At 47.0% G+C, this 16412-nt stretch overlaps 1 protein-coding gene and 1 long non-coding RNA gene across 3 annotated transcripts in view; both read left to right on the top strand.

Annotated features, from left to right (window-relative positions):
• The window catches only part of TRIM66 (tripartite motif containing 66), a 38609-nt gene extending 30125 nt beyond the window's left edge, over positions 1-8484 (top strand). The window contains exons 11-20 of one of the 2 annotated variants that reach the window (XM_008567775.1): positions 1412-1933; positions 2095-2287; positions 3853-3913; positions 4334-4508; positions 4836-5125; positions 5609-5735; positions 6056-6130; positions 6601-6753; positions 7172-7390; positions 8226-8484. In XM_008567775.1, the coding sequence (XP_008565997.1) occupies positions 1412-1933; positions 2095-2287; positions 3853-3913; positions 4334-4508; positions 4836-5125; positions 5609-5735; positions 6056-6130; positions 6601-6753; positions 7172-7390; positions 8226-8285 (1875 nt within the window). In that variant the 3' untranslated portion in view covers positions 8286-8484. Of the gene's footprint in view, positions 1-1411; positions 1938-2094; positions 2288-3852; positions 3914-4333; positions 4509-4835; positions 5126-5608; positions 5736-6055; positions 6131-6600; positions 6754-7171; positions 7391-8225 lie in introns of both variants that reach the window. The other variant, XM_008567776.1, reaches the window with a different exon arrangement.
• A 527-nt stretch (positions 8485-9011) lies between these two features.
• LOC103586483 lies at positions 9012-13681 on the top strand. Its single transcript, XR_550151.1, has 2 exons — positions 9012-11206; positions 11348-13681. It is a non-coding gene; the product is annotated as an uncharacterized LOC103586483 (long non-coding RNA).
• Positions 13682-16412: the final 2731 nt, after the last annotated feature.

Below are 16412 nucleotides of genomic sequence, written 5' to 3'. Positions count from 1 at the left end.
CCCCCCCCCCCCCCCCCCCCCCAAAATTTTTTTTTCCACACGGAAAAAAAAGAGAGTTTAAACAAAAAACCCTAATTTCCCCCCCCCCCCCCCCATTTAAGGAAGTAAGATTTTATTTTTTTAATTTATTTTCTTATTTTATTTTTTTATTATTAGCATATTCATCTTTACAAATTGTAGTCTTTCCCCATGCCCTCCAACCAACTTATCACTCCCCAACCCTCCTCTCACCTTCCCCCCCTGTATCTAGTATCCTCAGCCATTAAAAAGAATGAAATTCTGACATTTGCAGCAACATGGATGAGCCTGGAGAAAATGATCTTAAGCAAAATAAGCCAGACACAAAAAGAGAAATACTTCATGTTCTCACCTATAACTGGGTGCTAAGAAAGAAGGAAGGAAGGAAAGAAAGATAGAAAGAGAGAAGGAAAGAAAGGAAGAAAAAAATGACAATAACATATTGAACTTTCAGAAGGAGGAAACAAAGCTAAGGATACCAGAGACCTATATTTCAACTTCTTTCTATCATCCTTTTAAGTCTCTTCTCCTTAGGTCAAGTAGTTAGACATAAGAAAAGAATTTTTGGAGTTGGAACATCTTTGTCTCATCCAATGATTGTACAGACTGGGTCATATTAAGATTTAGCTGCTCTGAAATTCTCTATCTCTGGTTTGGAATGTCTTTGGCAGGTATACTAGGGCTACAAAAGACCTTCAGATATCTCAGTTAAAGCCTTTATCAAATGACGATGATGCTTGTAGTTGTTCTGAACAAGTCTATAAGAAGGCCCTGGAGTTGCCAGGTTCTCTAACACTGATCTGGACTTTCTAAGCCTTGGCATTCTCTCAAAGAAGAAGATCTGATGCAGATCAGAGTTTGAGCCTTCTTAACCTCCTGCCACTTTTATGTAGCAGAGACTATCCTGTAAGACCCTTTGAAGGGAAGAGAAGCCACTAGTGATATAGTCAGAGAAGAATGTGAAATTAGAGGGCAGTCCCACAGTATGACTCTTTGCTTAGGTACAAGACTGGGGGTGGGGAATGTGGCTGATGGTGTCTGTGTGTGTGTGTGTGTGTGTGTGTGTGTGTGTGTGTGTGTGTACCTCAGGTCAGGTGGTAGGTGCATGCGCTCTCTCTCTTTCCCTCATGCTTGCTCTCTCTCTGACACACATGCACGCGTGCCCACACACACACACCCATGTCCTCAGCCTGTGCCTTCCTCTCTGTCATAGCCTATCAGCCTCCTTGGTGTAGGAAATTCATGTGCTGCCTGAGTGCCCAGCAGCTACTAGAGTCTGAGGCCAGAGTGGATGGAATATGAGCATGGGAGCTCTTGTGGGCTGGGTCTCCCCCTCTCCCTCCCATAATTCTCAGCTAACAGCCTGATTCTACCCTTGTCTCTGCTCCCACAGCACTCTACCTCAGTGAGCATCATGGGCTTCTCCAACACTCTGGAGATGGAGTTATCATCTACCAGGCTGGCGAGGACCCTAGAGCCACAGATCCAAAGCATGAGCAGCCTGACAGATGCCACCCCCCAGGCAGTACCAAGCCTGCTGAGTGGCCCTCCCCAAACTGTGTCCAGCCTGACAAGTGTTCAAAACCAGGCCATGCCCAGCCTGACAACCAGTCACCTACAGACCATGCCCAGCATTGTTCGTGGCACATTCCAGTCCATGCCCAACCCAATGAGTGATTCCCCCCAGGCCATCGTCAGCCTAGCAAGTGATCACTCTCAGGCCGGGCCCAGCCTAATGTCTGGTCATAACCAGGCTGTGCCAAGTCTGGCAACTTGTCCTCTGCAGAGCATGCCTCTGGTTTCTGATATGCAGCCAGAAACTGGATCCAGCTCCAGTCCTGGCTCTGGCCGAACTGCAGGGAGCCTGTGCCATGGGGATGGGGCTGACCCCTCTATGGGAAATGCCCTGTGTAAGGTAAGTCTTGGGGGAAATGCCATTCAGCTTTCTCTGCTCGTCACTGGGTAAAAGTTTGGCCACTGAAGGCTTTATCCTGGCCTTAGTTTAACAGCTCTGAGACTGCTAATGGCAATAGTGTCTGATTTATTTGATTCTTATTGACATTTCACTTCTGAAAGATGGAAAATGAGGATTCCACCCGCTTCACTGACTCACTGGGACAAGGCTCCACTGCTCCTGGTCTGGATGTGCACGAGGACTTGGCTATCTCTTCAGAACTGGAGGAACCAATTAACCTCTCTGTGAAAAAACCTCCTCTGGCGCCAGTGGTCAACCCATGTACGGCTCTGCAGCAATACCGGACCCCAAAAGGTGAGACTCAAGTAAGCAGCCTACCTTTTGCGTTGGCCATAGACTTGAGCAGATGGACTGAGCACTTCCAGGTGAGATAGAGGCCAGCAGATAGGCTCCAAACCGGGGGAGAAGTGCTTCCCTCAGAGGCTAAAGTCACTTCTCTCCTCCAAAACTGACTTATTGACACCTGTTCTGCCTCCTTCACTGTGGCCATGGCTGATCCAGGCATGGCCAGGATTTAACCTCCTGTAACATTCCCCATGCAAAACGTCCTGGGGGTCTGCGTTATATGTAGGGAGAACTCACCCCGGGAGGTCTAGCCTTAACAAAATATAATAGGGAGGAGAAGGGGATGTCTGACTTTATACCTACTTCATAGGTTACTGGGACAAATAACTACAATGAAATAATTTGATAACTTACTCTGTAGTAGCAAGAATTTTCCTTGTACTCAGAAGTAATGTGAGTTTGTGTTGTGCCTCATAGTAAAGGGAATTTGGACCATTGGAGATTGGCTGTGATTGGCACTTCTCAAACTGGGCTATGCTAAGATTCGTTCTTCTGTGGAAGGTGAGGGCTAGTTGGGAAGTTAGGAAGTGACTACCTAGTGATCATTTGGGACTTTTTCAGTTTAGTGTATGATGTGTGTTTTAATTTGTAATGATTAGTCTGTTTCCTATACATTTAATAAATGAAAACAAGAGAAACATTTTTCTTTTTTCCTCACACTGTCTGAAAGACCAACTGAAAGATTATTGGATCTCATTACACATGTAACCCTGCATTTTATGCAATTAAATTGTTTGGACCCTGCTTGCCCATATAAATGCCTAGGACAGTGCCTGGTGCTGAGTGGATGTGCAATAAGTGCTAGTTCCCTCTTTGGTCCCACCACTGCCTCCTGCTCATCTACATAGACTGCACTGCTCCAAGGAGGGATCCCTGGGAGTGTGAACTGGCAGTACTAGAATCCCAGCACTTGGCCGAAAAGGCAGAGGCTGGACAGATTGACTCCTCAGATCAGGCAACACCAGTGTACTGAGAGCAAGTGATTTTTTTTGTCTTTTTTCGTGACTGGCAACGGATCGCAACCCTCAGTGTCGCGCCTGTACCGGACCGGGACCGGCAACGGGATGGCAACCCTCGGTGTTGCCCCCACGCCTCACTCAGCCAGTGAGCGGCCGGTCTGTATGTGGGATCCGAACACTCGGCGGGAGCGCTGCCGCGCTTCCCAAGCGGCGCACTGTAGCAGTGCGCTACCGGGCTGGCCCCTGAGAGCAGGTGATTTTTGAACTCATTTCAAAGGTGAGAAGTCGGCCACTCAGTGCCTGACCCAACACTCACTTGTAGGGAGCCTCTGAGTGTTATCTGTGTTCATCTTTTTAAACGAGTAGCCTTCCTCCTCTCTCAGGAAGGAGATCCATAGTAGGATTGTCACTACTATGAATGATTACAATGTAGGTAACAATTGTGTGAGAGGTGTGTGGCCAAAGGTATAAATAGCAGATAGTAGTGGAAGGTGTGAATGATAGGGTATGTGTAACAAATGTATGTCACAGGTATTTATTTGTATTTTGCCTCAGAGTATGAGAATTTTGAACAAGGAGCCCTAGAGCTGGATACAAAAGAGAACCAGAACATCAGGTAATAGACTCTTGGCCAACCTTCTCCTCCCACCCCCAACTTCATGTCCTGCAAAGTTGGCACAGGAAGTAAACATCTTTGATGACTTAACTAAAAGTGGAAGTTTGCTTGCAGTTGTCTTCATCAAGTGGGGTCTGTGTTGTTATCCAGACGTCCTGTCTCCTGCACTGTAAGGCACATGCTCTGTGTGCAGTCCTCCCTATTCATGGAGCCCCCTTTCTTGACCAGGGACTGTACTAAAGGCCTTCCCAGTGGCTGACAGGGCCTGGCCAGGCAGAGCTGAGCAGGAGGGCAGAATGTGGATGGGTAGAGGGTCAGACTGAGGAGATCTTGAGTTGTGGCACCACAGATGAGCCTGATTTAGAGGTTGGGGACAGAAGAGGCTCCCAACAAGACCCAGGAGTGTCTCTCTTGTCACAGAGCCTTCAACAGTCAGCCCAAGATTCCCTACGTGCGACTGGAGCGACTCAAGATCTGTGCTGCCTCCTCAGGAGAGATGCCTGTGTTCAAGCTAAAGCCACAGAAGAATGATCAGGATGGGAGCTTCCTGCTGATCATTGAGTGTGGCACTGAGTCTTCCAGCATGTCCATTAAGGTACCACTTTGCTCTGCTGTGGCTTTGAACCTTGGCCCAGCCTACAAGCCTCTCCTTTCTTTCTGCTACTGTCAGAATTCTGGCTCTGGGGCCTTTCCTGAGTCTCGGAGTGGGGCTATAGCTTGGCCAGTCTTTGTCCCCTGCTGCAAGGAGCCTATGAAATGCACATCAGGAGTGAGCTGTCCCAGCATTCATGGGGCTTGGCTGGTTTGGGGTCCTGAAATAAGTGGTTCTCATAGTAGGTGTTCAGTGACCATCAGTCCCTCCCCTCTTTCCCTCTACAACTTGTCAATCTTGTGCTCTGCTCAGACTCATTTCTTCCCCAAGGTCAGCCAGGACAGCCTATCTAATGCCATCCGGGCCCCAGGTTTGGGGGGAAGAAAGGTTACTGTCACTTCTCTGGCTGGGCAGCAGCCACCAGAGGTGGAGGGTGCATCTTCTGAAGAACACAGACTTATTCCTCGAGGCCCTGGAGCCAAGAAGGGGCCCCCGGCCCCAATAGAGAATGAGGACTTCTGTGCTGTGTGTCTCAATGGGGGAGAGTTGCTGTGCTGTGACCGCTGCCCCAAAGTGTACCACCTTACCTGCCATGTGCCAGCCTTGCTCAGCTTCCCAGGGTGAGTGATACCAGTCCAGGGCCATCACCTGGCTAGCAGGGTTGTCTTTCAGTGGTTATTATTCCAGGCCAGGCCCACAGAGATCCCCTCTTCTGAGCTTCCTCCCCTTTTCTAGGCCTGCATGAACTGCAGATCTGAGAGTTTAGTGGCCCCTACAGCTGTGTGCCTTCTGCACACAGACAGGTGGATATTTGAAACTTGGTTGCCTTCCCATCCTCCTCTTTTCTCAGCTTCTTCTTGCACACAGATTTGTGCCTATACTCTTACCCCAGCTTCCCCTAACTCCCATTTTTCTGGATTCACTAAATCCTGAGTTACTGAATTTCTTTCAAGCTTGTGGCTAGGAAGCCATTTCCTACCAGGCAGGGTTAGGGACTCAGTTTCCTACACTATCACCTCCCACACCTGTTTTGGGGCAGAGGGACAGGGAAGGATACTCAGGGCATGTGCCGAGACCTAACATGGCCTCCCCTATTTATGCAGGGGAGACTGGGTGTGTACCTTGTGCCGCAGCCTGACGCAGCCTGAGATGGAGTACGACTGTGAGAATGCCCGCTATGACCAGCCTGGAATGCGAGCACCTCCTGGCCTGAGCACATATGACCAGAAGGTAGGGAGGAGTCTCTGGGAACAGTGTTCCGTGCCCAGGATAGCCCCTCTACCCCTGCAGGGACTGAGGCCTTTCAGAGAGATGAGAGGCTTTCTGGGTACCTTTCTTTTGGGCTATGCCTGACGACTTGGCCATGGGGGTTTGTATGATTTTCCTTCTCCCAGTAGTTTTCTTGGGTCTTGGAAGCCTGAACTGTGCCTTAGTATGGTGGCTGGCACCCTATGGGGTAGAGTCAGAGAATTATTAGGGTCACCATCTTTGGTTCTTTTAGAGGTGGGGCCAGAACAAAGTGACACTGTTGCCAATTCTGATTTCTGCAGAAGTGTGAGAAGCTGGTACTGTCCTTGTGCTGCAATAGCCTCAGCCTGCCCTTCCATGAACCTGTCAGCCCCCTGGTAAGGAAGGCCTCACTGTTTCTGCTTGCTGCTGTCCTTTCTGCTCTGATGGCCTAGGCCATGGAGCAGGATCGTGGTGGTATCCAGGGGTTACTCAGAGCATGGCCACTGGAAGTAGTGACAATATTGAATTTGTGAATGGTCCAGGAGGCTCTGGGGGACATGGCCACTCCAGCTGACCCCCCAACTGCTACTACATCAGACATGACTTGGCAAGTGACACACTCCTCCTTTCCTCTTTTCCCCCCCCCCAACTGCTACTACATCAGACATGACTTGGCAAGTGACACACTCCTCCTTTCCTCTTTGTCTTCTTTCTTCATGCTTTTCTTCCTGCTGATCCTTATCTTTTTCTTCTGTTCTTTCACATATATTCCAACTCATTCTCTATCTCTTCTTCCTTCTTATCTGTACCTCACATCTTCACTCTTCTTCTTTTTCCTTCTTCTGCTCTCCTCTTCTCCCCTAAGGCCCGGCATTATTACCAGATTATCAAGAGGCCCATGGACCTGTCAATCATCCGGAGGAAGCTTCAAAAGAAGGACCCGGCTCATTATACCACCCCAGAGGAGGTGGTATCAGACGTGCGCCTCATGTTCTGGAACTGTGCTAAGTTCAACTATGTATGTCTTGCTTGTTTTCCCTCTTTCCTATTTCCCAGTGACCCCAAGACTGTCATGGATGGGTGGGAGTGGGGGGTCAGGTTGGTCCTGGGCTATCATGGGGACCTGGGAGAAGACTCCAGGGGCCTGCTGTGGTGAGTGTTTAAAAGTGCTCTCATACATTTGGGTCTCAGCATGGGCTCAGGAGGAAGATGGGGAGACACTAGTGACTGGCCATCTTTGGAGACCCGTCAGGGACACTTCTGCTTTAAGAGCTGCTACCAAACTGGATATCCTGAGTCATAGGAGAAAATGTCAAGTTCCAGACATACCAGGAGACCCAGCCAGGCTTCATGCTCTCTATATAGCTCTTGAGGGACCTGAAAGAGATGGACTGGTAGAAATGGGCCAGATCATAATTGCTGTCTTCCCCCATCAGCCCGACTCAGAGGTTGCAGAGGCTGGCCGCTGCCTGGAAGTGTTCTTTGAGGGCTGGTTGAAGGAGATCTACCCGGAAAAACTGTTTGCCCAGCCAAGACAAGAGGACTCAGACTCCGAGGAGGTGTCTAGTGAGAGTGGATGTTCTACTCCCCATGGGTTCCCTTGGCCGCACTACATGCAGGAGGGAATCCAACCCAAGAGGCGGAGACGACATATGGTAAAGAGTTGCTGCCAGGTGGCAGCAGGTGGGCAGGTGATTGGGCAGTCAGGGGCACGCATGAGCAGCATGTATAGAACAACTGAAAGTGAAGCTGCTCAGGTGACATGAGAGATAGTGGTGGCAGTAAACCCTCATATATAACCCCTTGGCCTGCAAGGAAGGCAGGGCAATATGGGGGTCATTTACTCCAGTCATCAATGAGGCTCAAAACTCAGAGAGGTGCATGTACCTGCCCAGGATCACCCAGCAAATTAACAACAGCTCTAGGGTAAGAAACCAGGCATTCTGACTCCCAGTTTGGTGCTGGTTATAGTATACTATGACTGTGATGCCTGTGAGAAGATCAGTATCTGATCTCTACTTGGGTTTGAGGTGGGAAGGAAGGGATCTTTTTCAGCTCCTTGGTGTAAGGAAAAAGGAGAGGTATTGCTTGCTGCAAAGAGAGCTCCTCTGACCTTTTGGCTGGTCCCACCTATGGAGACATGAAATATCAATTCAATGCTGTTTAATCCCACTGAAATTTATTTCCTGCTTACTGTGTACCAGGGTCTGACCAGACATTCCTAGTTGTTTATGATAACTCAACACACAGTGTTTAGTGGTGTCAGTGAATTTTGCTTTTGCATTCCTGGGGTAGAATAAAACACTTTGACTCTGGAGAATCCCAACCTTGACACAGCCTTTTCATGTTAATAAATCCTATGTTTGGCTATTCTAATTCCAAATATGTATATGTATATATTTGGAATTAGAATTAAAAATATTTGGAATTAGAATTAAATATATATATATATATATTTTTTTTTTTTTTTCTTTTTCTTCTTTCTTTCAGGAGAATGAAAAAGCAAAGAGAATGTCATTCCGCCTGGCCAACAGCATCTCCCAGGTGTGAGAAATGGAAGGAGACTGAGCACTCTGGCAGCTAGGGACCCATCCTGTTGTCCATTCCTCCCCATCTTTCAGCTTATTCTCTTCAAAATGTGGATGTGAGATGAGTCTTGTTGAGCTGTGTAGTGCTCTTCTTTGCCGTTTGCATTTACAGCATTTATTTGGGAGCCATAGTGCATCCACTACAGAGAAGATTTCAGTAATAAAAAGGAAAGAGGGAGGTGTTCCTTATCACCAGAGTGAGCAGAAGTTAGGGTCCACTTGACAAGACCATGCCTGGTTGGGTTCAGGAGGACCTAACATCCTTGGTGAATTATTTCTGCTGAAGAAGGCAAACCTTTCTCACCTTTCAGTGCCCAGGGCTCAGGAGCAATGTATATTATCTGAACTCCTCTTGGGTTCAGAAGTGGGTAAAGGAAAGGAGAGAGGTTTGGACATATGGCAGGCCTGTGATCCCTGGCCCAGCACAGCCAAAGACTGTCACTGTTTGCCTTTGCATGTCTGTCAGGACAGAGGCACCTGCCATGAGCAGAATAATGGAGGCTTCTAGAGGCCAAAGGTCTCAACTGGTGCCTACTTGAGTTCTAACGGTTTTCAGGGTATTTGTTTTTCATACCCCTTTTCCTGGTGTTGACTTAGGTGGCTGCTGTGAAAGTGCTCTGGATGGTATGGCATTCTTGACTGAGCTGGGTGGCTGTGCAGAGACCCACTTACATCTTCCAGTTCAGATTTCACTTGCAGGTTTAAGAAGATGTCAGCTTCAGAGTATGCCCTCTGTGCCACTTTGGGCTAATAGCACTTCTTTGGTATCAGAACCTGCTTTCCTAGAAGTGATTGTTAGTGGTTGTCAGTGGCCACCCCTACATCATCTCCAGTCAGACCTGGTTCCTGACTTATGCTGGGGAAGAATATGAAGCAGCTGCTGTCTGCTTCAGGTACAGAGTTCTCTGGGCAAAGAGAGTAACCCACAACCAACTCACTATGATAGGCCTCTCCTCCTGCTTAGAGAGTCTGGTTCTCAACCTCTCCAAGTTTGCAGAGCCAAAGATCAGAAGTGAGTCCTCTGACTAGCCTGCCTCCAGGCTGTCCACAGCCCAGGAAAAGCCAACACTCTACTGGCAACCCTTCTTTGTTGTTGGAGGTTGGAGAAGGCCACAGGGACCAGCAGGAGCCAGACCTAGGCTTCAAGGGGTGGGGGTGGGGGGGGTGCTGTGTAGGGTGGAGAAGAGGAAAATCGAGAGGTGAGAAGTCAGTGGCCTTCAGTGACCCTGAAGCAACTTCAGGTCCTTAGTTCTCCTAGAATGCAGAGAGAAATGTCCTAGAAGCCATGGGGACAAGTGCTCCAGGCTGCATCTCAAATGGAACTTCATGGTCCATGCAGGGTGTTTGTGAGAAAGTGGCACAGACAGATACTGGGAGTCAGGCTCCCTCACAAGCAAGGGCTTGGTTGGGAAGGGGCCTATTGCTGATATTGTAGGGGAGCTGAGGGCCTGACATTTCAGTGGCCTGGCCCAGAGACCCTCTCCCTAGTCCTCTCATGGAATGGCTAATTTCAAGGGAGTCTCAGTCATGGCTTTGTTTTTGCTGAGAGATGCAGTTTAAGGAAGTTTTTGTTTGTAGGCCTTTGCTGATGAGTATTTTTTATCAGGGAACATTCCTTCTCTTCTTGTGAGTCCATAGTACTGCTCATTTCCTTCTTTACCCAGGCTGAATGATCATCTTCACTTCAAATCAAACCATGCTCATTGACTTGCCATTCTTTCAGCTGCACACATGCCAAGTCTCCTAACCACGTGGGCTTCTATAATTCAGTTTTCTAGTTTGGGGTAACAAAGTTTTTAATGCATTACTAGGCAGGCAATCTTTCGACTTAGGTCTCTGGGAGCTCACATGACTTTCTGTTTTGGACTCTGGCCATTTCCCTTTCAATTTTTGAATCTTTTTCTCAGTTTAGTTGGCTTGGCAAGGTTCCCTCTGTACTTGCCTCACTAATTCTTGCTCTTGGCTCATCTTTCCTTAGTGTGCTCCACATTTCCACCATCCCTGAGTGAGCTTTGTGGGACTTGGTGTTGGGCAGCCAATGAGGACTCTTTCTATGACAGGCTCAAACCTGATTGAGATTCTTCCCCAGGACCAACTGGAGACCATAAATATGAAGCAGAAATGCCCAATTAAAAGCTTGGCTTCCTTCCTTTGCGTGAGGCTCTCAGCTTGGGTGTGGCCTGCTGGGCCCAAGGATAGCCTGCTAGGCCAGGGGGATCTTAGTGATGTGGTAGAGAGTCACATATTCCTTTTCTATCATAGAGATCCTTCATGTTAGGCACCTGACCAGGGCGTGGTGGGAGTTAGGGTATCGCTTCCTCCAAGAGTGTGAGGCCCTAGCCCACCATACCATCCCTATGCTGTTTATTCCATGGCACTGCCCTCTTTCTGGATTTTCCTATATACCTAGCACCAATGTTTCAAGTCATGGTTTTGTTTTGTCTTTGCATGTAGAAACATGACTTTTTATAAACTAAAAAATATTTGCTAGCCAAGTGACTGCCTTCAGTGGCTGTTTGCTAATATTTGAGCTGATCCTGCTTTTGACTTGTTCCCATAATGGCCCCACTTTGAAGTCAGTTAAGTTCTTTGGCCCTTGACCAAGTCATGTAATGGAAATGTAGTGAGTTCTGGGTTCTTATGGTATAGCATGAAGTCCTAGAGGAGAATTTGACTTCTTGGGTGTGCTGAGAAACAGGATAATAGAGTGGCTTCAGTTGATGCAAAGAGCATTTTTGTAAAAAACTGGTGCGGGGGGAATTTGCAGAGCATTCCACAGAACATGGGTAGATTGGCCCTGCCTGACTTCTAGCAGTAGCTGACTACACACCCTGCCTGCCTCTGGCACCCCCTCCCTGAGTGGCTGTCACCAGACCCTCATAGGCTTTGCTTCAGGGGGAATTTGCAGAGCATTCCACAGAACATGGGTAGATTGGCCCTGCCTGACTTCTAGCAGTAGCTGACTACACACTCTGCCTGCCTCTGGCACCCCCTCCCTGAGTGGCTGTCACCAGACCCTCATAGGCTTTGCTTCACGGCAGGCCCTGCCATCAACCTCAACAGACTCTGGCTCCCTGTACCCATTTCTGGTGACAGGTCTTTGCCTGTCTCCTAGACCCAGGCCCTTTCTTGTTTGTTCCTGGCTCTGCTGTGCTCCCTCTCTCACTCCATAGGGTCACCTATGGTCTTCTCTTCTAAATTCCTGAACTGAGCCTTTGCTTCATCTGAATCAGGTAGAGACCACTCTGTCACCTCCTGTGCTGCTTCTTTTCCCGCTCTCTTGCTCACTGCTGCTAAAATTGCCCTGTTCCTTTAGACCATTTCCATGACTTCTGCCCTCTCTTCTTCCTCTCGTTCAGCCTTCTCCTGGACTTCTCTCTCTCCCCAGTCTGAACCCTTGGCCCATCACACACTGACATTTTATCAGCATGCTGAACTTTCTCTTCCCCTCCAACTTTTGCTGAAATATCAACCATTCACCATTTTCTGCATCATTCTATTTTCTGCTCCCTCTTCCTGGACTGCTGAACATGATGAATTCGTAGTTGACAGCCTCAGTTGTGCTCTCAGTATTGACTGGAAATTCTTTAGCTTGTCATTACACTTCTTTTCCATCTATGCCCTTCATCTGTGCTCTCAGAAAATGATTGACCTCATTGTCCACTTCACGGAAGACAGCCCCTAAAGCAAGAACTTCCTTGCCTGCTGCTCTTCTCCCCCCTCCCCTTTATGTGTCTGTATCTCCTTCCTTCCTTGCTCCTGTTTAGTTCTCTATTTCTTGAATCCTGTTATATGTTCTCCAAGACTTTGCTCCCTCACTTATCCCACTGCTCCCACTTCCTGGGTCTTCAGCCTCCCTCACCACTGGTTACCTCCATGTAGCCCACACACAAGCAACGTTCTCCCCAAGATTAAAATAAAGTTTCTTAAAGTCTGTGGCCCCTATGCTCTTTCCTTGTCAGCCAAGTTTCTTTAAAAAAGAATCTTTTTCATTGATTCTCTGTTGCTCTTCATCCCTCTATAGTTTTTCATAAAAGATACCAGCAACTACGCAGTTGCCAAATCAAATGAATACCTTTTAGTCTTCAACTGTCTTGAACTGTCCACAGCATTTCACACTGTGCACCACTTCCTTGGTGAAACACCCTGTTCACTGGCTTTTACAACATCACAGCCCTCTAGATTCCTCTTACTCTCAGCCTTCCTTGAAACTTAGCCACAGACACATCTCCCTGTGTATCTGTGGTTCCTTCTCTTCAGGAGTTGGATATGCAGAAAGAATCACAGCTGGTCTGGCTCCCTGCTCTCTGTGTCTATCTTCTTTTGAGTCCCTTCTTTCTCCTGGACTCAGTTCTCCTCATGCCAGGCATGTTAATGAGCTCCTGCTGGGAGGACAGCATCTGTGATTCCTTCCTTCTCCCAGTATAGCACAGAGAGATTTTAGCCATGTTTGCTAAGAGATCCCATCTAAATCAGCTGAAGAGTGTGGATTGGGTCTTATAGCATCAAGACACAGATTGGATAAACTGGATTACAAGTCTGGTGGGAAGCTCATCACCATGGTTCCGTACCAGTTGGAGCCTGTCACAGTTGGTAAGGAGCCTGGGATGGTGGTAAAACATGTTTCCATCCATGGTTCAGTGTGGCTAACAGGAGGAGAATCCTGGCAAGAGTTGGTGTCTGCACTGATAACATTCCATTGGGGGGAGATTGGGAAGTGCTGTGGTTCATCACTTTTGGGCTCAGCTGGGGTCAGCATGACTCCCTTTAGCTGGGTCTTTTCCACCTGTGCTAATCACCACCACCTGCTTGCTCCAGTTGTTCTTAGAACTGGGGGCAGATGTTGGTTGCTTTCTTAGAGGGAAGGATGTATAGTAGAAAAGACATTTGATTTGATAGTCTGAATACCCAAATTTTGGCTCTGCCAGTTATGAGCTATGTGACCTCATCTATAAAGCTGGTGTGGAGGGTGGCTGAGAACAGTCATCTCTCAGAGGCTCTCCAGCTCTAAAGATGATAATTGTGATTCTAACTCTAAAGCCCAGGCCACACAAGGAACTCTGAGAGTGGGACACTGCTGGGGGAGTTCTGACCAGGTAAAAGGGACTCACAGGCCAAATCGAGCTGCTTTGAGGAATGCCCTTATCAGCTGGTGCTGCTGCTTGAGCCATGTGCTCATTCCTCAAGCTGCACCCTTTTGTGGATGTCTAGGATGAGTTCCTCCTTTTTCTAGAAGTAGCCATTGGATCCAAAGTGATTAGGGACATGAGGTAGGGATACTGTAAGGGGAAGTTTCACTGATTTTAAAAGAACCTACACATTCATGAACAAATAAATAGCACTTTTCTTTACCAACAATTGTGTCCTGAAGTGTTTTTCAGTCAATGTGGTCAAACACTGCATGGCCTTCTTCCCTCTGGACTCCGTCATTAAGAACACATGGTGGACAAGAGTAGACTGTGAAGCCTTTCTCTCTAGGGAAGAACTCAGCTCTCTGCTTCATATTGCATGAACACAGCCTGTTCATCAAAATGCACGCAATAGGTCTGAGGTGGAGTTAGGAAAAAAGCATCTGATGAATGCCTAACACTTCCAGGCACTAAACACTTCAAGAATGTCCCTTATAAATGTTGTTCCCCAGTTACATGTTGTAGGGAAAGTGAAGGAAAATGATCAGAGCCCCTAAGATGTTCAGAATCTTGCTGAGCATTTGATGTAAATATGCACGTGCGCCCAGGTGTTCCTTGGTTATTGTCTTATGTAATTGTGCATGTGCACCCAGGTGTCCTGGGTTATGGACTTAAGTATAAAGGATGAGTGGCTGTGATCTATGGGGTCTCCCGCCCCCGGGATGCCCCCCAGGGGGCCATGGGGAGGCCGCTGCTGGAGGTTGTTGCTGCCACTGCCCCTGGGATGCTCCAAGAGGCCACCCGCTGCTGCTGCTACTGAAGACTGAGCTCATGTCATCTGCCAATGGCTCCCAGGATCTTTTCCAATTACCTAGCATGGACCTGTGTGTGAGGGGTCTATGACCCAGCCTGGCATGTGAGGGGTCTGGTGACCCAGTCTGTACAATGGGTTTGAAGGGTCTGAGCCCTAGCCCTGACAATACAAATGGAAACTTAGTATAACTAAAATAATGAAACGTTTTTGCTTTAGATATGAATTGCCTAGCTATTCAATTGGTGTTGTCATGTAGCTTTACAGTTGCCTATGTTGGCAGGATTTGACAATAATCCCAACCAGACAATTGGCGTAGCTATTGCTATAGCAATACACTTAGCAATACAATTGGCTACCTCGGCAGGATTCCAACAATAACCCCAAACAGACAATTAGCATAGCTTTCGCTCAGCCCCTATACATATCCTTAGCTTCCTCTTTGCTCACTTTACACCAGTGGTTTCTAGCCATTTTGGGGGGTCAAGGATATTGTAATGAATATTTGTCATTCATTGTCTGCATAAAGTCTGAATTTCTTTCCTATTTTTGGTGTGTTCCCCACCTCAGGAGTCTTGGGAAGCGCAGTTCACTCCTCACTACAGAAGCTAAATATACAAAAATCTTGATTTCCCAGCATCCCTTGAAGCCAGGGTACAGATCCAGTGGTAGTGGTTTAAAAAAAAAAAAAAAAAAAAAAAAAAAAAAAAAAAAAAAAGCAGAGACACTTCTCTGGTGGCAGTGTGGTTTGCAGGGAGGTGGGGTTTCCATGGCAGCAGTAGTACAGTATAAGTTGAAGCACCTGGTGCCAGCTGGCAGTGACAGTTTGCTCAGCAGACTCCGTTCCACACATGATTTTAGCAATTGTTCCTGGCTGCACAGCTCTTAGCTTAATTCTCCAGCCTTCCTGACAATTCTGTGAACTACCTAAAAAATCTTTTAATAAGTTCATTTGCTGCTTAAGTAAGCCAGAATTGGTTTCTGTTACTTGCAACTAAACAATATGACTGATTCAGAAACTTGGAGAATCTGATAAAAGTCATGAGCCTGCTGTTCTGAACTCCAGACCCACATAATCTATGGTCTATTGGACACCTCTACTTGGATGTCTCAATTACTTACTTTAAATGAGAAAACAACTCTCAAAGTCTGAATTAGGAATACACCAGTGTAATGAGAAGCATACAGGGGGAAGGGAATTCCAAAGTTGTTCTTCTGACTTAAGAAACCTCTCAAGTATTTTAAAAGCAGGGATGTCAGATTAAACAAGTATCAAAAGAGTAATAAATTAAGACAACCAAACAGATTTGCAGATTAGGTTACATTTTATAGAATTTAACAGTTTATGAAGCACACAGGCCTCTTAAAAGATGCTTTTGTATGAATAACATTCCCAAGACTCATTGAACAACCCTGGTTTGTTCTCTTATAAAGTTTCATGCAGTCTTAACACTGGACAGGAGGGTGAGATTGTCTAGTCTTTAGCAGTAGTTAGACTGGGCTGATTTTCACTAGCAGTTAGAATGGCCTGAATTTTCAATACTGAGCACTGAAATTCTATCACTTTAAGACAAAATTTCCCACCTGAGAAGCTTGGAGTGTATGATATAGAAAAGAGCAACTAAATGAAACACCTGGTCCTTGATTGGATACTACATAAAAAACAAATCCAGTCGTATAGGGCATTTTTGAGACAATTGAGTTTTCCAGGCTACATCGGATAGGGTGTAAACTTCCCTGAGAGAAGAAATCTTGTCTAGATCCTGGAACAGAGCCTATAGTTTCGCAACAAATATTTGTTGAATGAATGCATAGCTCAGGTCTTTGTCATCCAATCTCCCATTTTACTGGGAACCCTGAAGTCTTGAGAAGAACTTGTCTAAGGTTCCTTATGAGTTAGTCGCATTGTCAGAAGTAGAACTCAGGCCTGTGACTCAGGTCTCTACAAGTTCTTCTTAAAGTGATAATAACCAAAACAGTATGGTACTGGCATAAAAACAGACACACTGATCAATGGAATAGAATAGAGAATCCGGAAATCAACCCACACACCTACAGCCATCTGATCTTTGACAAAGGCACCAAGCCTATACACCTAAGTAGGCATTTCTCTAAAGAAGATATGCAAATGGCCAACAGTCATATGAAA

The sequence above is a fragment of the Galeopterus variegatus genome, unplaced genomic scaffold (assembly GCF_000696425.1).
Source record: "Galeopterus variegatus unplaced genomic scaffold, G_variegatus-3.0.2 Scaffold344, whole genome shotgun sequence".
Classification (NCBI taxonomy): Eukaryota; Metazoa; Chordata; class Mammalia; order Dermoptera; family Cynocephalidae; genus Galeopterus; species Galeopterus variegatus.
This window is presented reverse-complemented; position numbering and strand designations above follow the sequence as displayed.